General features: G+C 36.3%; 2 protein-coding genes across 4 annotated transcripts in view; both read left to right on the forward strand.

Moving 5' to 3' along the window:
- Positions 1 to 6,243, forward strand: part of tp53i11a (tumor protein p53 inducible protein 11a) — a 39,274-nt gene extending 33,031 nt beyond the window's left edge. The window contains exons 3-7 of one of the 2 annotated variants that reach the window (XM_077228493.1): positions 366 to 424; positions 646 to 694; positions 1,009 to 1,099; positions 3,001 to 3,102; positions 4,256 to 6,243. In XM_077228493.1, coding sequence (XP_077084608.1) covers positions 366 to 424; positions 646 to 694; positions 1,009 to 1,099; positions 3,001 to 3,102; positions 4,256 to 4,389 — 435 coding nt within the window. In that variant the 3' untranslated portion in view covers positions 4,390 to 6,243. The remainder of the gene's footprint in view (positions 1 to 365; positions 425 to 645; positions 695 to 1,008; positions 1,100 to 3,000; positions 3,103 to 4,255) is intronic. The other variant, XM_077228494.1, reaches the window with a different exon arrangement.
- Positions 6,244 to 8,192: 1,949 nt separating this feature from the next.
- On the forward strand, positions 8,193 to 24,852 carry cd82a (CD82 molecule a). Of its 2 annotated transcripts, none has more exons than XM_077228355.1 (10): positions 8,193 to 8,478; positions 8,855 to 9,053; positions 13,718 to 13,789; positions 17,055 to 17,127; positions 20,899 to 21,023; positions 21,331 to 21,405; positions 22,412 to 22,510; positions 22,810 to 22,983; positions 23,341 to 23,424; positions 23,598 to 24,852. In XM_077228355.1, exons 3-10 carry the CDS (start codon positions 13,727 to 13,729, stop codon positions 23,673 to 23,675), a joined length of 771 nt encoding a protein of 256 aa, XP_077084470.1. In that variant the 5' UTR covers positions 8,193 to 8,478; positions 8,855 to 9,053; positions 13,718 to 13,726; the 3' UTR covers positions 23,676 to 24,852. The 2 variants fall into 2 exon arrangements, with proteins under 2 accessions (XP_077084470.1, XP_077084469.1); XM_077228354.1 differs by having other exon boundaries at positions 8,293 to 8,478; positions 8,852 to 9,053.
- Positions 24,853 to 25,074: the final 222 nt, after the last annotated feature.

The raw sequence follows: 25,074 nt of genomic DNA on the forward strand, positions 1-25,074 counted from the left end.
CCTAGCCTGCTGTCAAAATACACATATTGGATCAGAACAAAACTCAAACTTTCCTATCGGTCCCTCCAGGTGCTACACCAAAGTTTCCATATTTACAAAATAAATCCGTGTCCCTCTGCATGGACCATTCAGTCTTGGAAGGATTCTGCAATCAGCAAATCTGATAATCCCACTTTCTGAGTTAGGCCTGTTTTCCTAAATTTGTCATTTTCCTTCCATGGGCCTGTATTTTAGTCCATCACCTTGCTCTACTTAGTATATGAATGAATAGTATATTAACCTGTCTTATTAATTACATTTCTAAAAAGAAGTTAGTTAACTGGCTAAATTTTACATGCTAATATTGATAAATTCTCATTTTGCAGATCAGTCAGATGTTGGGTAATGAGATGAAGTTTGCTGTACGTGAGCCCATTGGTCTCCGGTAAGACTTTAAACATGATCAGTCTCTTCACATCAGACCACTGACTTCAAGCTTTTCTCTGTCTTTACGTGTGACATCAGACACCCTACTAATTTAATTGCTCCAATGTTCTTTGCAGTTTTTTTGTGTGCAAATCCTTAAAGGTTTCGATTGTGAATCATTTGTGTCTTATTAGAGGCCAGTTGGTTTGATGTGTAATGTCTTTCATTCTCTCATTACAGGATTTGGCTCCTCATCTCTGCAGTGCTGTTCACATCGACATCCTTAATGGTGAGCAGTTACTTCAAAATAGTCCGTGCTCAAAAATGAAAAAATGCTCATTGTGTTTTGTGTAATTATTTACGCTACTGTACAATAGATCTTCTTTTAAAAGAAATGAATACTTTTATTCAGCAAGAATGCATTAAATTGATCAAAAGTGACAGTAAAAAATTTATAACGTTACAAGTAATGTTACAATTAATTTTTTAATAGACATTTCTCATTTCACTGTCATCTTGAAGGGATTTTTGCAGCTTTAATGCCTCTCCCTAGAGGTCCCATAACATTACAGTCATTATATGAGCACGATCTCTGTGTTGTAGGCCCTGGCTTTCCCCAACCAGCTCTACGAGATAATATTTGAGCTCACCACCACCAGGATCTCCATCAGGCTCTTCGGCGGAGCCCTTCTATGTATGTTCAGGTTTTTTTTTAAATTACATTTGAACTATGCACATCATGTACATATACATTTCCATGTAACGTAGAGAAACAAACACAAGAACAAAAATAAACAAAAATTGCTTCACAGTATTTTACATTGATATACCACCTCTTTTCTTAACCTTCTATTAACACCGTTCTAACTCCAACATGTTTTAAGAACAATCAGAAAGGTCCCCAAACTCTATCAAAAACTGTATATGTATCCTTGAAAATATAAGTTAACTTTCCATTGACATATTTGTTACCATTTCTTTTAGCCAACGTACTATATTTGGTGCTCAAATACTTTTCCAATTTAAAGAAATAAGCCGTATTGATTGAAGAATACATATATTTGTAAATATATACTCTTTCTTTTTTTAAGTTGATCTCCTTAGGATATAAATAAAATAAAAAATTAAAGGTAACAGCAGAATGTTAACATCAAGGATGTTATCTATCATTTCTTTCACACCTTTCCAGAAATACTTCTTCACACCGCATATGCATCACACTCCATATATAAGTATAATGATTATAATGAGAAGAAATTAATTGTAAAAACAACGTTGACAAATTTGACAAATACTGTAAGTTCCACAAGCATTGTGGATATCATGAAATTAAAATGTATAAACAAGTATTGGACTGGTTAGGACACTTTGTAAAATGGGCCACCATTTTGTAAAGGGATTTTTAAATGCGTGTTTCTCCACATAATATTGTCAATGTAACATATGTGCACTTCTTAACACTTAAGCTTTTTCCACTCTACATTATGTAGTTGCTATGCGTAAATTCAAACACAGTCTGTCTCCCACTCACAGGAAATATTCATGACTAGATGAGCTGTTCACTGCCAGATTAGTATGATTTCACGAGATATTAATATTTTACATCTCGGTTTTAAAAATGGATGAGTCCCTACAATTCCATTTAGCCACATATAGGGCAGGGCCTTCAGAGTGCTGGGTAGAGCTATTGCACTAGAACTAGTAATGACCCCCTGCTGGTCCCAGGACGCTTCACAACAACAGCACATGCCAGGCACACCCGTGCTTGAGCTTACAGTCAGCCGTAGGAGGTCCTGTATTATAAAAGATTGCAGGGGTGGCTTATGGGTATGTGAAAGAGTTTTGTGGAAATAAAATCCCTTCCCTCCCTATGCCCTTATTTCATTATGAACAGCAGACTATTTGTCTTTTCTCCATAATAGCATAACGCAGCCTCTAATTCAGCATAAAGAAGTTTCCCTCCCCAATTTGTTTAGACTCCAGCCCTAACCAGTGGGTGATCAAATATTATGCTAATGTAATTATTACATACATTATCTATATATGAATGCTCAGAAGTAGGGTGCTGCAGCAGAGCCCTGAAGGCTTTGCTGTTTGCACACTTGATGTTAGTGTGCAAATTTTAAAAGGGCTGTATTTTGCCGTCAGACCCCTTACTGAGCTCCAGTGGTCCATAAACTGTGCGACACCTGGTTTAGCTCACCAACAATTCATACCCCTGTAGCGCTGCAAGGTGTGAGTGTTCTTCTGTCAGATCCATGGCCAGTTGAGTGGTGGGAATTACTCAAGCAAGGCTGGAAAAATAGTGCTGGCAGATGGCACTTGGCAGGGTTGAAGAAACAACTACCCTCCTTGTCATCCATATCCGCAGTATGTGAGGAGATCAGAAGGACTCTCTGCGCTTTTCCCTGAACAGAATCAGAACTCACACTAGCATCGGTCCTATGATCTTGGGCCAGATTTCAAGCTTTTTAATTCCGAGCATAAGTGCTTGGGTTTGAGGAGATTCTGCATTATATTTAATAGATGAGCCCCTTTTATTGTTTCTACCTGACTTAGGACGAACTGACTCTCAGTGTTTCCTCTTCCCAACAGGTATCTCATTAATCCTGTGGAATGGCTTGTACACAGCGGAAAAGGTCATCATTCAGTGGACGCTACTTACAGAAGCGTGTTACTTCGGGGTACAATTTCTAGGTGAGAGAGGGATTTTCTTTTTCTGAGAACAGTGGACAGACAGTGCTAAAGGGGCAGAGCCATAATTAAGGGACATTTAGACGGGGGAAAATGTTATTTAGGCCACTTCAGAAAGATTAGCAGGGCTCTATGATGAGATTTTTTTACATGGCATATCTTATTTAATATATTTATTTTTATGTCTTTTTTATGTGCCAGAAAAATATTTCTTTATATTTACTTAATTTGTTATATTTTATTTATTTGTATTAATGTTATATTTAATAGCAAGGACTTTCATTAGCATTAATAATATTAAGTTAAACAGCAATTATGTGACTACATAAGCTGTACATTTATAAACACTTACTGGAAAACAATGCAAAGCATTACAGATTGGTTCATAATTGTAACCCAGTCTCCAGATGCTTCCAAAGCCTATCAGAAGTTGATCAAATCTGTCTTGAAACACTAGGCCATTCTTATTGTTGAGTGTTAGCAGAGAAGGTCTGGAATACTCTTAGTTCTTAAGGCTGTACTGCCCTCTTATGGCAACCAGCTCTCTTGAAAATCCAATCCAAGCATAGGGTTCAAATTAACCAATAAACTCCTTACTTTGTGCTAAATATAAGTTGAGGAGAGTGATCACACTTACTGTATTTCAGACTGTCACATAATAAAAATCCAATGGGTTGAAGGTGATGCTTGTTTTTGGTAATTTTCTTTGTCTTGAAGCTGTAATTAAGTCTGACTGTAATTCTTTTTTTGCCTTCCCTATGTTTGTTGCAAAAAACATTTTTTTTTTATTCTGGAGTAGTATTAAATGTCTTTAAAAACCAAACAAATATATGCCAAATGACAAAAGAACTGATTCCATTGTTTGTGACATATAGCCAATGATACATTCATCTACTGATACAATCATCTAGTGGTAGATTCAGATTTTTTGAATGATTGATTGATTTTTTTAGTCCATTCCATTATACCCTTTATGGCATTGTTTTACCAATTCTAAAGCATGTATTTCAACAAAAGGGCATTGTATCATTGCCTCGGCACATATTTTTACAAGTTAAAGGGTTGTGAATTCTGCTTGGCACCCTTTTGCTAGATGTATAAGACTACTTCGTTGACTGACTTTGCCAATTAGTCTCTATACACATTTTTTCCCCAGTGACATCCATCACTCTCTTGGAGATGGGCACAATGTGCAACGGTGCAATCATTCTTCTTGTTAGTGAAGCCTTCTTCCTCTCCATCACCTTGAGTTACTATCATCACCTTGGCCGGCGCTCCAAAAAGATGTGAGGGAGGCCAGCTACCACGTGTTCACCAATCTGACAAAATCTTGTGTTAGCTAGGTGGGTTTGAATCGCACTATTGCCTGGACCAAATGAATTTACACTTGACTGAAAAATCAACCTCTGTTTGTGGGAAATTTCCATTTTATGTAAGCACAGTATCAGGGTTATTAATCTCATTAGATCCAGAGGGCCTTAGATATTGACTTTTGTTACATTAAGTTCAGTGGAGTGGCTATAATAATTATCTGACAGCTTACCTGTTTGTAAAAGCTTTTTCTGAGAGTATATATTGTATGTATGGAGGGTTGATGTATGGCACATACCTTTTAATGAAATTCCTTTGTGTGGTGTGGTGTGTGCGTACAACAACACCACAGTACAACCTCCAATAATGTAAGACAAAGGGTAAAACAAGGAAAAGCATACATTGCTTAGCGTAAGTGAACACCCATGTTAAAGTTGACTAAAAAGAGGAATAAAAAATTATCTTTTGGAAATTGATCTTAATGCCTTAATTAAAAAATGAGGTAAAAATCCAACCTTTAAGGACACCAATTTTCTTTGTGAATGAATAATGTATCTTAAATAAATAAATGTTCTTCCTTAAAATACAGGGTGCATAAGTCAGGACACCTCTATGTTAAATTCCCATAGAGTCAGGCAGATTTTTATTTTTAAAGGCCCGTTGTTTCATGTATCAAGGATACTATGCATCCTGATAAAGTTCCCTTGGCCTTTGGAATTAAAATAGCCCCACATCATCACATTCCCTTCACCATACCTAGAGATTGGCATGGGGTACTTTCCATAAGATCATCTCTCAATGCAAATCAAACTATTAGGCTAACTGAAATGAAACCATGGCAGTCTCTAGGTATGGTGAAGGGAATGTGATGATGTGGGGCTATTTTAATTCCAAAGGCCAAGGGAACTTTATCAGGATGCATAGTATCCTGGATCCATGAAACAACTGGCCTTTAAAAATAAAAATCTGCCTGCCTCTATGGGAATTTAACATAGGGGTGTCCTGACTTAGGCAACCTGTATTTTAAGGAACAACATTTATTTATTTACGATACATTATTTATTAGCAAAGAAAATTGGTGTCCTTAAAGGTTGGATTTTCCCTCATTTTTTAAATTAAGGCATTAAGATCAATTTCCAAAAGAAGATTTTTAATTCCTCTTTTTAGTCAACTTTAGCATGGGTGTGTTCACTTATGCTAAGCACTGTACATACACAATTAAAATAGGCCTACATTAAAATTTGAATGTATTGAAGAACTAGAATTGTTACATTTACATGTAGTTACTAACATTTCTAATTAATTTACTTTTCAATCTACCTCCATAATTCATATGAATTACAAGTTTTAAAATTCCAAAGTGATAAACAAAACAAAACAAAAGTAAAGCCTTTGCAAATACATTCCTTTTGAATTTGGACTCCCAACAGTACATTTTGTGATACTGTAAAAAAAAAAGAAAGAACGGATGTAGTATTAAATGGTATTTAAAGTGTGTATTTCAGAAAATACCTTATTAACTTTGCAGTTGTATTTGTTACTGTCTTTGACAAATCCAGCTAGGCTTCAAACAAAGAAATGTTACCCCTGCTAATTCAGGCGTAATTTGTTACTTTTTTCTGCTTTACATATATCTAATGGACATTTACACAACAGGTACTAAAGTAAATAGTGTAATTTATTAATATAGCACAACTCTTTTATTATAGATTAAGAGATTACAGAGAATAATTTTTTTCTCATGTTTGGACTCGTTGTATGATCTGCATGTTACTCATGGTTTAACTTTCACAAATGTAACTATATGTATTAAAGGGACCGTTCACCCCAAAATTGACGTGCACTATCTACTCTCATTTTGTTCCAAAACGTATGATTATCTGTCATCTGTGGAGTAAAAAAAGGAGTATTCATAGTCTGAAGTCTGAATTCATATGATGGTTCCTGTGTGTCTCATCATCGACAGCAAACTTCAGAGAATTTACTTTTTGTTTGAACTTTTTTTTAAAAACTATCATTATGCACAACAACAGTACATTTTAGAATTGTATTTAGTAAGATATGCCTTTAGTGATCCTTGCATGAAGTCAACAATGCAGATCAGCAGTAGCTTTAAAATGTAGCACTTTTATAAACATAAAATATGTCAGTAAAATATATATAATCAGTGATTAAAACTTCTGTTCAACTTCCACATAAAGTGTTTTTTTAAGAAAAATGTTAGCATGTTGAAATTCTATTCTATTTATTCACCTCTTATAGTCACTATAATGTAGCCATAATTGTGTTGTTGAAGCTCTTTTATCACACCACCAACATCTGGGCCAACATCAGCAAAATTTAATTGCGATTAATAATAGTATAAATGATTATTCTATAATTTGATATAGCAGGTGTCATTCCTAATAGTATGCTTCCATCAATGAACTGTCACATTACCCTTCCATAGATCTCAGATGCTGCTTCCAGTAAAACACACATGACTTTGTTCCAAAGGGAAATCAAAGGATTTTATATATATATATATATATATATATATATATATATATATATATATATATAAATATATATATATATATATATATATATATATATATATATATATATATATGCGCTTTGGAGATTAGATAGTATTTTAGGTGTTTGTTAATAGATGGTCTGATTAACCAATTTCATAATTTGATATTAACGGCATTACTTCAGAACTAAACTGCTGTTTGTTTATTTATACAGTGCATCTCTCTTTTAATGAACTATTTAGTAATAGTTAATGATTATACAGTAGATTTAGGTCACTTTTTGCTCTGTAAATATTTATATGATTAAGGAATGTGTAACACTTCTTAAACATCTGTAAATGTGCAACTTTTTTGTATTTCGTTTTTGTTATGGACAAAAATGATTACTGTCAGTTTTACAATATTTGCTTAAGTTTCTGATACACACGTTTGGGTTGACAGTTACTTTTTTGTACAGTGAATGTGCTTAATTAATAAATCTGTAAAGTTTTTCAAATGCAAAAAGTATTCTTGAATCCTGGTCTGATTTCTACCCACAGGAGCATTGATTCTGTTCCATATAAAAGTGTTGAAAGCTTTCGATGAGAAGCAGTTTTTAAGTTTTAAAATCGGTTGAGGTCTAGTATGTATTATCACACACATACCCCAAAAGAATATTGAGGCCACTGAACTTTTGCTGAACATGTGGTAGGATATATGTCCACTGCAGTCCTGCAAAGCCTTGGTCATGAAAAATTGACAAGCAATGCCGATTTTCATAACAGGACTATACTGAAAATAATCCATCAACCCTCAAAGTGAATGTTGCTTACTCTTCAATATTTAGTGTTATAATAACTTTGAGTGAGGAGCAGTTTAGGCCTAGGTTTTGGTTTGGCTCAATAACTCTGGGCTTCCCCTTGGTGCTTTAACTTAAGCTTACATGCTGTTATTTATCCCCATTTCAGCAGATGACATTCCTGCTTTCACTTTATCATTGATGATTGGTGGTAACTTAAGTGCAGTAAGCGATTTTTGAAAAACGCTGTTGAAAAGTGGATACATTGTATGTAGTCAATCAGCAGTAAAGGGCATATACACTCATGATGGGGAGGGGAGAGCCCAGTGCACAACACATTTAGCAGAATGACTATAGAAAGAGAGAACTACTGCTTGTTTCTGGCTCCTTTCCAAAGATTATAGATCATTAGCCTACTGTGGGTTTCCCCTTGTCAGGGGTTTCACTTTTCTTTTGCCTCCATGCAGTCATATATTCTGTATCCAAAAGGTTTGTACTTGCATTTTAGCAGGTGGCATTACTCAAAGTCAATGCATCTTTTACTTTCAGTATTCATCGTCAATGACCGCTTTGAATGAGGCAAAAATGTATCATGTGTCCTGAATGTACTGATTGCTTCTGACTCAGCTGGTCTCGATTTTCCCTGGTGTTGGGGTTTTCACTTTTCTTTCACATTCTGTCATTTATGCTTATACGTGCAACAAGTTTGTGTCCTCCATTTTAGCAGCTTTCTCATTGACGACTTCAAGTGAGAAGCAGGTTTATAACTAGGTAGGTAACAGTTACTTTTCGTATTTTTGCTCTCTTAAACTTTTGCTGAACAAACACACAAAGTTGTTTTCAATCTCATATAGCCTACTGATCCAAACGGGATGAGCAGCTTAGCCTGAACTCCGGAGGAGAACGATTTCGCTAGCGATTTTGTGATTGTTTGTTTTAAATAAAACTTTTAAGAAATGCTGTCATGTAATGTACAAGCCAATATAGGCTACTTACTTTAATTGGGGTCTTTTTAAAATATATATTCACATAGGATCAGTTGACACATTTTTATTGTCAGGTTTTTTATTTACTGTCAATTTCGTTTGTTAAACGTTTAAATGTAACGTGATGTATTTTTAAAGATATGTTGTGTACTTCTTAGCAGACAGTTCACTGAGGCCCCCAAGTGGACAACTCGGTTGAGAAACACTGTTGTAAGATCATAACATCCACACGGGGGAGACTGTGAGCAGCTTGTCTTCTTAACTCCAGCCTGCTCACTCGCACGAGACTCATTAACGCTGGAGGAGACACGCAGCTGACATCTATTGTACTTTTTTCATTTTCTCAGCCCGACACTATACGTGAGTATGCTTCCAGAGCTTGACATTTAAAGTAATACATGTGTTGTACCTCATGCTGAATAGTTCCTTACATCTCAGACTGAAACTGAGACTTTAAACTTACGACTGAAATGAAAAGTAGGCTAAATAAAAAGTGGTCATGAGTTGGTAAATTAGATTTTTTTTTCAAGTGTTTTAATAGCACAGGGAGTTTTAATGTGTTGGTGTGTCATGTATTATAGATTTTCTGACAGTAGTTTGTGTATTAGTTAGGCTATCACAGTAATAGTGAACGGAGTAACACAGTGTTTTGTCCTATAACTCTATTTCAATTTTCTACTTTGTATCTAGACTATGGTAATTAATTTCTGTTCATAGTTTACTTATATAAAACATTATGAAAAATTGGCAAAGGTTGTTTATCGCACTCATTGTCATAATTTCGCTTTCAGTTTAACTTATAATAATTTATTCCTTCTGGGAAGAGCTATTATGAGCCAAGATAAAGTAGCAAGCATGTATTTTTCACAGTCCTCAAAATAATTAGCTGAGTTATTTTTGTTATTAAAAAGCCCGTTTTCCCCGCCTGCGCAAAGTCTCTATTTTTTCCACTTTAGTATTTTTAGGGAGCTCTCTTTGTAAGGATGTTTAATGCACTGGTTATGAACTGTAATATGAGATCTGTCGTATGTAGGTCAGGTCGGTTTACAACTGTTTGGAGGCGAATAGGAATTTGATTGACACTAGGTGATCTAGTAGGTAGAAGTAGTAGCTAAAGTTCGAGTCTATGTCTGCCTACAAAATAGATCTTGTAAGATGTTGATGTGTTTATTAAGTTGAACTAGACTAACTTACAAAATAATGCATTAATACCTTAATAACAGGAATATGTTACACTTATACTTTACTACCTCAAGTTCAATTTATCGTCCTTTGTTTTTGTGTAAAAGCAAAGTGCGTGCATCCATTACATTTTATTTGATTTATTTGACTATTTTTATTGTTTAGAATTAGCTTATTGCAAATGTACCAATAGGAAAGAAATATATCAATTGAGATCTTTAGTATCTCAGTATATCCTAGACAGCAATGAGAAAATATGGAGCACAAGTGGAGACTTGCTGTTAATAATCTTGAGAAAAATACCTCAGTAATCTTACGTGTCTTTTCTAAGAGATCTCAGCATTTCAATACATTCTATTAAAATCAGGTAGGCCTAAATGGAAACACTTTGCATCAAATTGTCCTAAAACCAAATGATTTGGTCTTTGATATCCACTTTATTTTTTTATTGCTCCTTTGGTCTTACTGTATATCAACAGTTATCTCATTTGGGTCCACCTTCATTTCTCTTAATTGTAGGACAAGCATCTGAGACAGAGTGGAGTTAAGTTGATACAATAAAACAAAACGAATCTGAGCTTCTCGAGAGTAAACTCTAAACAATAACACCTTCTTTCGAGTAAACTTCTAGTTTGACTGCATTCCATTGATCGGTGATGTTTCTGACAGAAACATCTGTCACTCCCTGTTGTCAAAATGTTGTTGCTTTTTTAAATCATAGTCATCATTCATAAAACGTTTAATAACTTCTCTGGGCCATTTTAGTAGCTACTCGCACAGCCCACTTTAACACGACTGGTAGCATCAAGTTGGTCTTTGTGTTCAGGTGGAGACAGATTAACCGTCCTAATGAATGTACGCCTTGTTTCTGGCTGAAGTAACTGTGGAGAGACAAGGCATTGGCCCCTGTGGGCTTCCCCTTTTTTGGGGTTTCACTTTTCTTTTTTCTGCATGCTGTGTACGAGACTGTTTAGTCTCTCAAGGGGGGTTTATCTGGACCCCTTCATGCCAGCCCGCATCATGGTTGCAGTAGCAACCTGTTTGACATGTGCAAGTTCAAATGAAGTTTTCATGGAAATGACAAAGCCTGGAAGGCGTTTAGACAGGGGTTAAATTATCAGCTTTAGGCTTCATTTTATTTCTTAGTCACTTACAAGTAAGCTGAGTCACTTTATATAAAGCACACTTGCTCAATCTGCAGAGATGTTTGTGCGTTTGTTAATAGATTCCACAACAGTTGTGCACTTGTAGGCTAAGTCTAATTTGGATGTTAAAGTTGAGGATGTCATCAGTTTGGTGGTAACTTTAAGGCTACAGTGGGCTCCTCCTGAGTGTGTGGAGTTTCTCCTTTTGTTCGACTTGAAAAGTGTGGCTGAAAGCTGCCATTGTGGTTGTGGGAAATCAAAGCGGGTCCTATCGCTGTGAGTGTGGGGGAGGGTGGTTGGAGAGTGGAGTGTGAACTAGACTAGAGCCTGTAGATGAGCTGAATGCTGATGAACTTCAAACGGATACTTGCTCGCAGTGGCTGTACTCGTTTTGCAAGCATTTAATTGCTTTTCATTTTATAAACCCCTTAGATGAGGTTTAAGCCTAGTCCCAGATTAAAATGCATGTTTGAGCTGTTCGTAACTGAGAGCAACTTGCATATCTTAAAATATGTCAATGGCAGTGCCGATGTTTTGCCTCAAGATGCACACCAGTAATGTTTTTTTTCTAAGGCACGTTAAAAAGCTACTTAAATGTCTAAAGGCCTAATCCTGGCTTAATCTAAGCCATGTCTGTGAAACCAGGCCCTAAGGTTATTTTGCAATGACAGAGATAAGATAAACTTCTACTGATAAACTGTTTCGGTTAATATATATGGTCAGATTTCTCCCTGTGGTGATGTGCTGGCCTGATTAGAAGGTTAGTGCGTTGTGACACACTTTTTATCTGTCTGACTGAGATTGGATAAGTTACATGTGTGTTGGCACTCTAAGTAGTCATAATAGCTCTGTGACGATCTTATGAGGTATATAAGCTCAATGTTGACCTTGATCAGGAGCACAACAGTGCTCTTATCAAGGTTGAATTTGTTTAAAACCTCTTTTGTTTATGTCTCGTGTAAGACCTTGTACAGACATTAGGAAACTCACTTAAGGTAAAAATAAAGTCTTGTTTCACTCTGTAGAACGAGGAGGAAGTGCAGGTAATTTGATTACACGGACTTTGTCGCACGGGACTTATCAACGTCTGAAAAAAACCTTACGATCTCTCCCATGGTGGAAAAATATGAGAGATTTTTAATTGAGCTGGGTGGCCTCAGCTCAGCAGCGCTGTGATTCCTCTCTTCAAAACTAAATAGAAGCAAGCAAGTTAAACAAATGTTTGTTTATTCCAGGCTATTCCTCACAAGGCTAGTTCCCCATGAATTGATTAAAAACTACGTAGTAGTTAATGTAATTTGTGAAGTGTTTTTTTTTCTTTCTGTAAGATAATTTTCTAAAAAGAAAAAGACACTCTGTGGACAGTGTTGGCTTATGGGATATTTTAGCTTTTTGGTCTATTTGTTCTCTCTATTTTAGACACTTTTATCCAAAGCAACATTTTTAGTGTATTTATATACATTTTAACACACACTTTGGGGTTAGTAAGATTTAAATTTTTGAAAGAAGCCTTTTTTAAATAAAAAATACAGCAAAACAGTTATATTGTGAAATATTTAATTACAATTTAAAATAATTGTTTGCTATGTTAACATATTTAAATATGTAATATATTCCTGTGATGGCATGAATTATCAGCATCATTACTCCAGTCTATAGTGTCACATGATCCTTCAGAAATCATTCTAATATGCTGATTTGGTGCTCAAAAAACATTTCCGATTATTATCAATGTTGTTAACAGCTATGCTGCTAACCATTTTTTCAAAAATCTTTGATGGATAGAATGCTCAAAAGAACAACATTTACTTGTAATCGAAATATTTTATAACTTTATAAAAGTCTTTAATACTGAATAAATTTATTATTAATTTAATTAATATGAAATATTATTATTTAATATAAAAAAAATCTAACTGCCCCAAACTTGTAACCATAAAATACTCTGCTGTTTACTCCCATTCAAAGGTGATGTTAAGTGGTTTAATTTACATCACTGTAAAACATTTGTAAAACCAGGGCTGAAGTGGTTCTTCAGATGTAGTATCTCTAAGTGGTGGAATGAAAGTCCATCCATTTATCTCAACTGCAAGAAAGCTTTGAATGAGCTCCTGTGTTTGTCTATAAATGGCTCCAGCAATGCTGTTTTCTCCATCTGTGGCCTGATCTGCTTTGTGTTGTTGCTCTATATCTCCTGCTTATCATTACTCACAATTCGTTCACCCTCTCTGAGGTCATTGGACGTGCAAAAGTGTGCCACGCAGCACACAGGCCCACAAATAGCATGAGAAGTATAATACTAACCTATTAATGATAGCCAGAATGTGGGTCATTATCTAAAAAGAGTGCCAACAGCCATCACGCAGTCCAGAGGAGAGGATTGACCTATCCTGTGGATTTTAGTTCTGTGTGCTTCATATTGATCTGATGATGACAGCATGCTGTGTCTGAAAGCAAGGGGATGCTGTATTGAATTTTTAAACTCTAGCAAACATGTATCATGATGAAAGTGAACGTTTGCTTACAGATTCTATTTTTTATTTAGCTCACATCACCAATCCTGCAAAAAAGTTTTTGTAAGCCATCTGTTTATCTGTTATGTCCTGTTGCTCATTTGCCATTTTTCTTAATCTGTGCAATGTATTATATAAACTGGTCCTTAATTTACTTCTGTTTCCCTGTTTTGGTTTTTTACAGGTCAGCAAAATGGGGAAAGGATGCATCGCTGCCACCAAGTACTTCCTGTTTTTCTTCAACTTAATATTCTTTGTAAGTCTCACTTTCTAGTATTTAAAGAACAAGTAAAAGTTCAGTTAGTTGAATCATTTGAATGTCAACTGCTTTGTGCTTTATTGTTCCTTGAATAGAACTAATAAAAGTAAGATCCATAATAGAATGTTAGCATTAGATGTAACACTTTTCAATAAGGTTCAATTTGTTAACATTGTTTAATGCATTATGTATCATAAACTAACAATGAACAGTAATTGTTTTTTGCAAGCATTAGGTTGATGTGAATTTATAAGTATGGCCTATATTATTCATTATCTTTTTAGTTTCTAGCACACTAATGTAAAAATGAACATTGCCGAAGATTAGTAAATGCTGTAAAATGATTGTTCATTGTTAGTTCATAATACCTAATAGATTGACAAAAGTAATCAAATCGAACCTTATTATTAAGTGTGTCTGCATAAGTCATTGGTGAACTGTTCTGGGCAAGTTTTCCAAATGTTCTGAGGATAACCTTCCCTCAGCTTTTTTCTTTTTATAAATGATGATTTTTAGCTCACTGCTAAAAGCTGATGTCCCAGTTTTCTTAAAGGGGTGGTAAAACACAATTTCCCTTTTCTAACTTTAGCTAGTGTGAAATGTTGCTGTTTCAGCATAAACAACATCTGCAAAGTTACAGCGCTCAAAGTTCAAAGCAAAGGGAGATATTTGCTTTTAAAGAAAAGGACTACAACAGACGGCTGGTAGGGACTACACGACATTCCTCCCGGGTTAGTGACATCAGCAACCCCTAAAATGTACATAAACCCCGCCCCCGGGAACACGCAGTCCATGTTGAGAAGAGGAAAAGTTGTTGTATAAGAGTACATTTGTGAGTCAGCTCAAACTTTAGCTACCTTCTTTTCACATTCAATAAAAAGTCACTCTGTGTGCATCTCACAACAGTTCCTAGACGAGCGATTTAATAATAATAATAATAATTCATTACATTTATATAGCGCTTTTCAAGGTACTCAAAGCGCTTTACATGGAAGGGGGAATCTCCTCAACCACCACCAATGTGCAGCATCCACCTGGATGATACGACGGCAGCCATATTGCGCCAGAATGCCCACCACACACCAGCTTATTGGTGGAGAGGAGACAGTGATGAAGCCAATCAGTATATGGGGATGATTAGGAGGCCATTATGGACAGAGGCCAATGGGCAAATTTGGCCAGGATGCCGGGGTTAAACCCCTACTCTTTATCGAAGGACATCCTGGGATTTTTAATGACCACAGAGAGTAAGGACCTCGATTATCATGAATGATAATCTATCATTTATAGATTATCATGACCGAATATGCTAATTGAAGATAGTTAACTCCACATCAGCAACATAAATTCATCAACTAACCATTCAGAGACGTCCTGTTGCATTCTAAATGTTGTCACTTCTTCTTGAGTCTCTCCATCTTTGTCTGACTCAGTTTTAACATTAAAGGCAGAACAGTTTCTGTCATTTTAGTGTGTCTGCGTGAGGTAATCGCAGCTGCTACACACAGGAGCTCTTGAAACCCCACCCTCTGAGGCAGCTCATTTGCATTTAAAGGGCCAGGCACAAAAAGGTGTGTTTTTGCTAACCCTCAAAAATATCTGTGGGGTATTTTGCGCTAAAACTCCACACACTCACTCTGGGGACATCAGAGATTTATTTTACATCTTGTGAAAAGGGCATTTTACCACCCCTTTAACATAAGTTTGACTGACATTCACTGAACCAGTGATATCTTTGCTGTATTATAATGAAGTCATTACTGTTTAAGGTCTTTCAGTTCATGTAAAAAGCCACATGTTTATTAGTTAAAGGTGCATCATAGCAGCCTTGTTTCTCTCTGTCGCAGGAATGCACTCTAGTTACATCCAGATGAAGTGTTTGCCATTTGTTACCCAGACAGTTTACTCTTCCTGATCTCAGAGAGAGAGAAACAGCCTGCGTTCCTTTGTCATACTTGGGCTTGTTCCATGTAGGAAAAAAAGAAATCTCTGATCCAAGTTTATTCTCTGCAGGCCAGGGTGCTCAGGCTTAAAGGGTACAGGAAGAGTAAAACGATTAATTCCAACAATTCGGAACACAACCAGTATGTTTAAATGAGCCAAGCAAAATGTTTTAACAGATGACAATTCAGATTGGTGGTGTTGGTATGTTCTGATTTGCAGTTGAAATATTTTCATGTCTTCGCATTTACATATTGCTATTTTTTATTATTTGCAAGATGCTTTTATCTAGATTCTAAAGTGACTTAAAAATTAGGAACATCACAAGCAATTTATTATAAGAGCCAACAGTATTTGCAGTACACAAAGTTTTAAACATACGATTAGATTTAGTACAGACTTGAGCAGAAATGAAAAGCAGAAAAAAAGAGAGAACAGGAATTTTCTTGAATTATTTCGTTTTTATATATTTGTTAATATTTTATTTTAATATAAATTTTATTTAAAATATTATTTTTAAATAATATATAAAATATTAAAATATTATTCTTTCATTTATAGCATTGTTTACTATTTTAATATTTTTGTCTGTTTTTCTTTCTATTAAAAAAAGAAATTCTCTTCAGTTGTTTTCTTTAAACCCTAAAGAAGATCTGTGTGCTGAAATGTATAGATTTTTTTAAATAGTTAATCAACAATTGTTGCTGGATTTGCCTTTGTCACTTCCCATTCCCAATTTTCCGGTTTCCATGCACCTTATTTGTGAAGTTGCACCATAGTAACTAAAGAATCGGTACAAAGAAGGAATAAACCTTAGTCAAAATGGGTTAAAAAAAGCATTTTTGACAAATGATAGCGCACCAGCATGTGCCCTGGTGTTATAAATGAGGAGAGTAGATGGAGCGCTTGTTAGCGAAGGCTGTGTTGCCGTTGAACTCCTGCAACATCCGCTGCGCTCCCCCTCCCCTCCAGCAACTGCCACGCAGAAGCACGGCCCAATCAGTCCCAGATGTGAGAAAGAGTCTGGAACCCCACAGTTAGAGATCAGGGAACAGTTCATAGCTTCCTACGGGCCAGGATTAGTGTGTTTGTTACATACTCTCACACACAAGCACACAACCTTCCTGTCTTTAAGGGAACACTTTAATACTAGAGTTTCCATCTTTAGCTCTGTCCAAGAGATTTGGAGTGAACAAGTTGCAGCTTGTTAACTGAAATGTGGGGCCCCTTGTTCCCCTCCTGTCCTGCACTATATGATTGATTCTCTCGTTCCTTTTTTCTTTCCTCTGCCCCCCCTCTATTCTTTTTTGTCTCTCTACAGATCTTCGGAGCTACGATTATGGGATTTGGACTGTGGATCCTCCTAGACAATCAGAGCCTCATTGCAGTGTTGCGTAAGTTTCTGCATAAAATGTGTGCAACAGGAGAAAACCATAAAATGTCATGTAGTTAAAGAAGCAGGAAAATGATGTTCCTAATAACCTAAATCTACTCTCACAACCATTTTCTCTAGGATGGTTTGAATGCGTTCACATTAATCTAAAAGGCTATTTAATGCCCCATGATAGAGTTCCTTTGCTTTTATTTGGCTGTTGTAAAATCCAGCGGAAGTGGTGATAAGAGTTGGTCGTTGATCTTGTCTTTTTATGCTCTCATTAGTGAAGTTTTATCCCGTTGTACATTTGAATGAAACCTTGTGCACCAGTGACTCAGACCCACTTTTACAGGGGCCATCTGTCTCTCGTTTTGCTCTTGTTTGATGATAACCATTAGTCTCATCTTAAAGCATATGATTCAGACTTTTGGACAGATTGTTCACGATGGGCTCTGTATTTTTCATCACCTCTCCCCCTGCACACTTCTGATCTATTTTCCATCCCAGAGGCCATTGCAAGGAGCTCTGGGTCACTAGGTCTGGTCTTACAGACACTGCCAAGCAGGCTGGAGCTACATGTTCACAGCTGGCTCCGGATCAGCCATTGAGTTCACGGCTCTGTGCGCGAGCCAGGCAGGGCCTGTGTGTGACATAGCACGTATGAGGCAGACTGCAGGTGCTCCCTCACTGCCACACAGAGCTCTTTTAGCGGCTGCCTCATTAGCATGGATCACGTCAATGCTCAGATCAGGCCTCTCGTTGCATTAGTCATTGGAAAGAACAAATTAACACTGGTGAGCAAGTATATCCAAGTGGGGAACAGAATGAGCCTCTATCTGCCTCTGGTCTTAATCAGTTCAAAAGTTTGGTAAGAATCTTTTTTTTTTTTTAAGAAGTCAAAAATTCTTACCAAGGTTGCATTTATTGAATCAAAAATTGAAATATTATTACAATTTAAAATATAATTTTTAAAATGTAAACTATTCCTGTGATGGTAAAGCATCATTACTCCATTACAATTTTCAGCATCATTACTCCAGTCCTCAGTGTCACACGATCCTTCAGAAATTATTCTAATATGCTGATTTGGTTCTTTTTGTGTCAACAAAATTACTGAAAAAAATGGTCAATTACAAAGGTTTTTTTTATTTATTTTATCAACAAAAAAATAACACTGCAAGATATTAATAGTACACTGGCAATGTTTTGAAAAGATACAATCTAGAAAGAATATGAATTTAAATCCTTAGTCAATAATGTTTTGGATTGACTTCCTTAAGTGCCGTAAGCTGAAACGGAACAGTTAATGTATGCTGGTTTAAAAAACTAAATTTAGAGGCCATTTCAGTCCAAGTAAAATGACTGAAATAAATGAATATAACAAAAGAATGTGTGCATGAACACATTGCTCAATGCTCAAAGCACATTGACAGTCCCTAAATATACAAAAAATAAATGATTACAGTAGTTGACTTTCAGAAGTTTTCAAAAGTTGTCTTGTAAAATGTAGTGTGCCTGACCCAAGACTTGAACCCAGTCTGAGTGGCTGTGCTATAAAAAGTTTTTTGTTTGATTTATTGTTCAGAGCAGAAAACTGATTTTAAGAAAGCCCAGGCTCATGCCATAGCATGATACCAACAGCAGTGAATCTGTCAACCTTTAGTACTCTTCCTTTTCACGTCATAATTCATCTGATAGGCACATTCCTGCAGTGCACAGCGGTCGCTGGCTGTTTGTCGGGACTCCCAGCCATGCATGTAAACAGTGAGCCCTTTTACCCATCGGGGAAAAAATACAACAAAAAAGTTTTCTGAGCATCATTGTTTTTCTAATCCAGATGCCAGTGGCCTTCACCGGCTCACTGATCCCTAGAGGATTTTCCTGTTTCCGTTAGACACCATTAGGCACTTCAACAGCATGGGGTTGTTTGAGATTTACAGTACTGAAGTTAGAAAGGCCCACACATTTGAAGCTGAATTTCAGACACACGTTTAATGCTTTTATTTGTAATGCCAATGGCCATTCTTGGGGTTTGGGAATTGGATGGAATAATTGAAACCGGTGCTGTTTAATATAATTGATACTGGTTTCCTCAGCCAAATGCTTTGAACTTGGTTACTGCTGGGCACAGTGGTCGAACTTACAACTTACATTTTTTAAAAATCGCAGTAACAACTGTTTACCAATAGTTAAGTGAAACATTTCAGAACAACCAACTGCTGTGAATCATGTGAGAATTTCTCCACAACGAACAGAATGGGCGGAGATGATTCCCAAAAAGATAACTCGCTTCACATTGTTCCTTAGGATGCTGGATTTGTTTGCTTACTTGTGACTAATTGCAATCCGCTGGTTCACAGTTTCCAGCTTCTAGGTTTCCCAGTATCTAGTTCTCTCTTAATCATTAATTATTAAATAGCCTGAATTATGTAAGATTTAGATTGTGCTTTCTCAACCGTGTGAAAAGATTAACTCATTGTGTTGTTTGTGCTTCGACGAATGCTGTAATCATCATGGTTGAGCTGGTCATCTCATCTAAGTGCTGGGTTTCGTAATGATGATTACATCAGGTCACATGATAGGCCATTGTGTCCTCTGCACCCACAGTCACACAGTGCTCTGCTCCACACTGTGGTACTGTTTGTAAGGCTGTCTGTGGTAATGTTGTTTTTGCTGGGGAGCCATTGAGGTATTTTGAGGCTGGATGATATGACAGAGGCTTCTCAGTATGGCGTTCTGACAATACTCATGAAAGCCTGACTGAAGCAGGACCAGTGCACAGTTGGATAATGTGCTGCTTCTTTGAGGTAAAGCCACAGAATATCTGACTCAACTGTTCAATGGCGTACTGTGAGCATCGCACTGTACTATAGGCCGTCAAGATTGCGAGGGAGACCGGCCAAACCCATCTCGACGTTACACAATGAATATTCATGAGGACAACCCGAGACTGTATTTACTGGCTTTGGAGTATTTGACACCAAAATTAGTTTGTGATGTGCAACAAACCATATAAAAAGTGTTGATGATGCTTCAGCATAAGGTTTAATAAGGTTAAAGCATTTACTTATCTAGATTAATGCTAATTTATAACTGTATTGTTCATCATCATTTCTTTTCTAATTTGTACAACTTGAAATGTTAAAAATGTAAACTACCCTTTAAAAGTTTTGGGTGGTAACATTTTTTTTCTCCTCACCAAGACTTGATTTATTTGATCATAAATACAAACAAAACAGTAATGTTGTGAACTATTGTTGGAATTTAGAAAAATTCTAATGTATTTTAAAATGTAATTTATACTTGTGATGGCATATTCAGGGTCAAATGATCCTTCAGAAATCATTCTGATTTGGTGCTCAAGAAAATTTGTAATACCTTTTTTCAGGATTCTTTGATGAAAAGAAAGTTCAAAAGAACAGCATTTAGTTGAAATATTGTTTTGTAAGACTGTAAAATCTTTACTGTCACTTTTCACCAATTAAATATGTCTTTGCTGAATTTTTTTTATCTGCTAATACTAAAAGTATTAGTTTCTTAAAGAAAAAAAAAACTTTTACTGACCCCAGACTGCTTAATATGTAGAAATTTACATTAACCAAGATTAATAAATGCTGTAGCCGTATTTTTCAATGCTATTTCATGTTACCTTATGCATTAACCAAAGTTAATGTTTAGAAAGTGTTATAAAAGTGTAGAAAATAAGGGCTGTTTACTGAGTTACACAATCAACACAATTATGAAATGATTAGGTTGTAACCAGGATTGTGTTTGTTTTTCTCACTAACAGAGGATTCATCCTTGGCCCTAAAGGTGGTCTCCTATATTCTGATTGGCGTGGGCTCATTCTCCATGATTCTGGGATTTCTGGGCTGTCTTGGGGCCATATATGAGATCCGCTGTTTGCTCGGATTGGTAAGACACAAAAATGAACCAGGCCTAAATGTTCAGCACTATTTTTATCTATCCTAATTGAGTTTTGTGTGTGTGTGTAGACCATGTTTTTTATGTAAACTCAGTGGAACTTCTGCTGTCATGTGGAAATTTGCCTTGCTGAGCAATTTCATGTCACACGATCCGAGTATACTGGACAGAACCAGCTGTTGCGTTTCTGTTGCACATATATGCGGACTGTGCAGTACATATGTGAGACCGACATATGTGGTGGGGGTGCACATGGATCTGTGATATCTGAATGCACTGTCTTTTTATTTCTCTACAGTACTTCACCTGTCTGTTGCTCATCCTCCTTGGTCAAGTGTCTGCTGCCGTTCTCATCTACTTCCAGCGTGATTCGGTGAGTTAGTGAACGCCATAATGTGGCTGCCGTAAAGGGATTGCTCATGCAAAAATTAAAATTCTGTCATCATTTACTCACCCTCATGTCATTCCAAACCTGTATGACCATATTTCTTCTTTGGAATGCAAAAGAAGATATTTTGAAGAATGTTTGTAACCAAACAATTGTGAATCCCTTTTTATTCTATTGTATGGTCAGAAAATATAGTGAAAGTCAATGGGAACCTAAATAGTTTTGTATCTTCAAAATATCTTCTGTCGTGTTCTATAGAAGGAAAACATTTTCATCAAGCCTGTCACCAAAATGTTTTTTGGAGTGCAAATCACTTATGGCTTGCATGTTCTGTGCCGTTAAAACACATCAGAAAAGTTGAAGCCAAAACTCCATGTGTTCCATTTTCCAGTTAGATTTCATTTTGAAGGTTTTGTTGAGATTTCTGGAACAGCTGGAAAAGAGGTCAAGAGAATCAGTTGCTGAAAATGAAATTACATCGCCCCCTATCGCACATACAGAAAAATACACATGGAGTCTTTGCAGGGCATTTGAGGATCGCTGTTGTTGAACAGACCTTCCTCATGATGACTCATGAGGGAGAGAAAAAAATCACACAGGAGGAAGATGAGCAAAGGGTTGACCACACACAAACACTTCACGCACACCTCCTCCTAGGTCAGCCAGCAACAAGTGTCTCTGAGGACACTATAGGAAACATCTGAGCAGGATATGCAGTAAATCACAAAGTATTTGGAGCAGGTAGATGATAGATGTTGTCCTTTTTTTGCTTATCTTTCATTTTAGACAAAAATGCAAACCGGTTTGGAGGCTAATACAGAAGATACAATACTTTCAATACAAATGCAACACATGCTTTTCTCATGGGAAAAGGAGACATTGTTCCATTTTAGTAGCTTAGTAACTTTTTTCTCTGTCAGCAATGTGAATCTCATGTCAAATACCTGGGGCTAGAAAAATAAACCACTGACCATTTTAACTTTAATTGCAGTTGAGGAAGGAGACAAGCGAAATTGTGTCCCAAGTCATAGAAAACTACATCGGACAGAACAAAACCGCAGAGCAGGCCTGGGACTACCTACAGAGAACAGTGAGTTGAGAATGGGCGAAACTCATGTGTTGTCTTTAATTCAAGCTGGAGACGTGTATTAAATGTCATTTGAATGTGTTGCCATTAAAAACACTTGGTTTCTGTGGGAGGTTCAAGCTTTGGAATGTAGAAATGCTTGTTGGGTTGAACGGGTTTAACCTTTCACAACATTATGACTGTTCCCTGCTCATTTTCTTGTATGATGGAGAGATTTTAATGGGTTGAATAATCCTGGTTTATTGTAAAGCCAACATTATAAAATGCTTCATGCCCTGTTGTTTCTTGTTTGTGTGTCTCAGATGCAGTGTTGTGGCTGGCTGGGAAGTGAGGACTGGGATGTGAACCATATGATAAAGAACAGTTCAGAGAATTTGTACTCATGCTCCTGCCACAATGCTTCCCTCCAACCATTTAATGGCACAGATAGCGGCTTCTGTTTGGACGCATCTGATAAATTGCCCATCTATGAGACGGTATGGGAAATATTAGTTATCACTTAGTCATTTTAGCGTGTTAAGTGAATCTCTCCATGTTTCCCTATTTTTTCGTATAATTGTGTGTTGTTAAAAGGATAGTCCAAACCTACATAAAAATGGGGTCGCAAAGCTGTATGACATTCTTTCTTCTGTGGAACACAAAAGAGGATATTTTGAAGAATGTTGGTAACCAGTTTCAGGCCCATTGACATTCTTCAAAATATCTTTTTTGTTATTAACAAAGTTATTAATACCTGTTTATTTAATCATTTTATGAATTTTGAGGTGGATGATTTCAATAACAGGTTAGTTCAGGTGAATCATGTTATGACAGTGTTTTTCTGTCTTCATCAGGGCTGCATGGATAAGGTGGGGAGCTGGCTCTTCACAAATTATGGCATTATTTTGGGAATCTGCCTTGGTGTGGCTGTCATTGAGGTATGTTGTATGTCCTCCGGCCATGGCGTCATGAACAATACGCCTGGGTATTACTAAGAAACCATGGGGTGTTTATTATCAATTAATTTTTTAAGCTTCATTGGGCAATGAAATGTAACATGACAATTTTCTGTAGATTACACATTTCTACAGTGACTTTTTTTCTCCTACAGCTCCTTGGTATGATACTTTCTATGGGCCTTTGCAAGACTGTACACCAAGAAGACTACACCAAAGTGCCAAAGTACTGAGGAGGAAACACGGACATTTGCACACAAATGTATTCAGTCCTTCCTTATTTGCTTGGAACAACAGATCTCCCTCTTTTTCTACAGTATATACAGTGTTTCCAAAAGATAAACTTTAGGGTTGTGTTTAGTAATGACATTTCACTCTTAGTCAGTAACACTATCACCTGATATATATAATCAAATCTTTTTAGTCCAGTTTGAATAGCCCATTGTAATGACAGTCTGAATTGCAGAACTTGAAAGCTGCCCACGTAATTTATTGAAAAGCGTATGACAAGTCCTGGTGCCCATCAATTGTCTATTTATACAACAACACTTTTTAACACCCAGGCTGGCCTACAACATATTTGCTTTGATATTTCTTCATTATAGTGACCCAAACTATGAGTTAATAGCCTATTAAACTTTGGTTTATGCTTTATAGACAACAGAAAAAAACCACAAAGGCCAGCTTTTGTTAAAACAAGGGACTTTTCTTTAGATATTTAGCATGTGTTTGTTTTGTGTGTACTTATACTGACACAATCTCCACCCTGCCCCAGTGGCATGTCCCAAATAACAAAGTTGGCTATGTTATAGTCTGTCATGTATGTTTGTACATCAGTGTTGTTGCCTTTGTTTATATTTTTTAGTGTGTATATATTTTTAGCTTTCATTTGCATGTTGATTTTGACAAGTATTGGGAGTCAAAATGTTCCCTTTTTTTGTACAGATGATAAATTTTATCTTTTTTCTACATGCTTTGAGTTGAGCATATCTGTATGAGCATATTTGTAAGGAAGTAAAATATAAAGCTGTTCCTTGATGATGTGAACCAAAATGAAGATTAGCCCCCAAAGTTGATTGCAGACTTGATTTTATTTTATTTTTGATTGCATTGATTCTAATTTAACTGGTTTACTCTGGCACCGCTATGCCTTTAATTGTTTACTTGTTATGACAAGTATAAATGGAAAAATGCTAACAGTGTTTTCGTTGTCATCTTTAATAGTTCTGTTAAATATTAAACATTTTGAGTTCTTAATAAAAGGTAAAACTTATTTGACTGTTTTAATGTAAAAAAAATGTTTTTAAATACAGTCCCCAATCAAGTAATTATACAATGATAAAAGTATTGTAACTACATGTAGGCCTACCTTTCTTAAGCTGAATGAGTTACAATAAATGACTCACCACACCTATTTGTGCTTAGTGTGTTTATTCACAATGTATTTTTGCCAGATCTTCACTAGGTGGCAGTAGCACATCTGTTCTACTCTGATTCTACTTAAAGTAAACTAGGAAGTGGTAGTCAACATCTCACATTTGCATAATAGGCAAGTAAATAAAAACATACCCTGTGTTACTAAATCACCACAAGCAGAACTTTAAGTAAACTGCATTACAAAAATCTTCTTAT

The sequence above is a fragment of the Siphateles boraxobius genome, unplaced genomic scaffold (genome assembly GCF_051911475.1).
Source record: "Siphateles boraxobius isolate OS27281-9 unplaced genomic scaffold, OSU_SipBor_1 130, whole genome shotgun sequence".
Lineage (NCBI taxonomy): Eukaryota > Metazoa > Chordata > Actinopteri > Cypriniformes > Leuciscidae > Siphateles > Siphateles boraxobius.

Excerpts from the sequence above, each read along its gene's own strand:
- cd82a (XM_077228355.1), top strand. The coding sequence starts at position 13,727 with ATGGGGAAAGGATGCATCGCTGCCACCAAGTACTTCCTGTTTTTCTTC. Across the intron at positions 22,984-23,340 it reads AATTGCCCATCTATGAGACG|GGCTGCATGGATAAGGTGGG; the intron begins GTATGGGAAATA and ends TGTCTTCATCAG. Across the intron at positions 23,425-23,597 it reads TTGGTGTGGCTGTCATTGAG|CTCCTTGGTATGATACTTTC; the intron begins GTATGTTGTATG and ends TTTCTCCTACAG.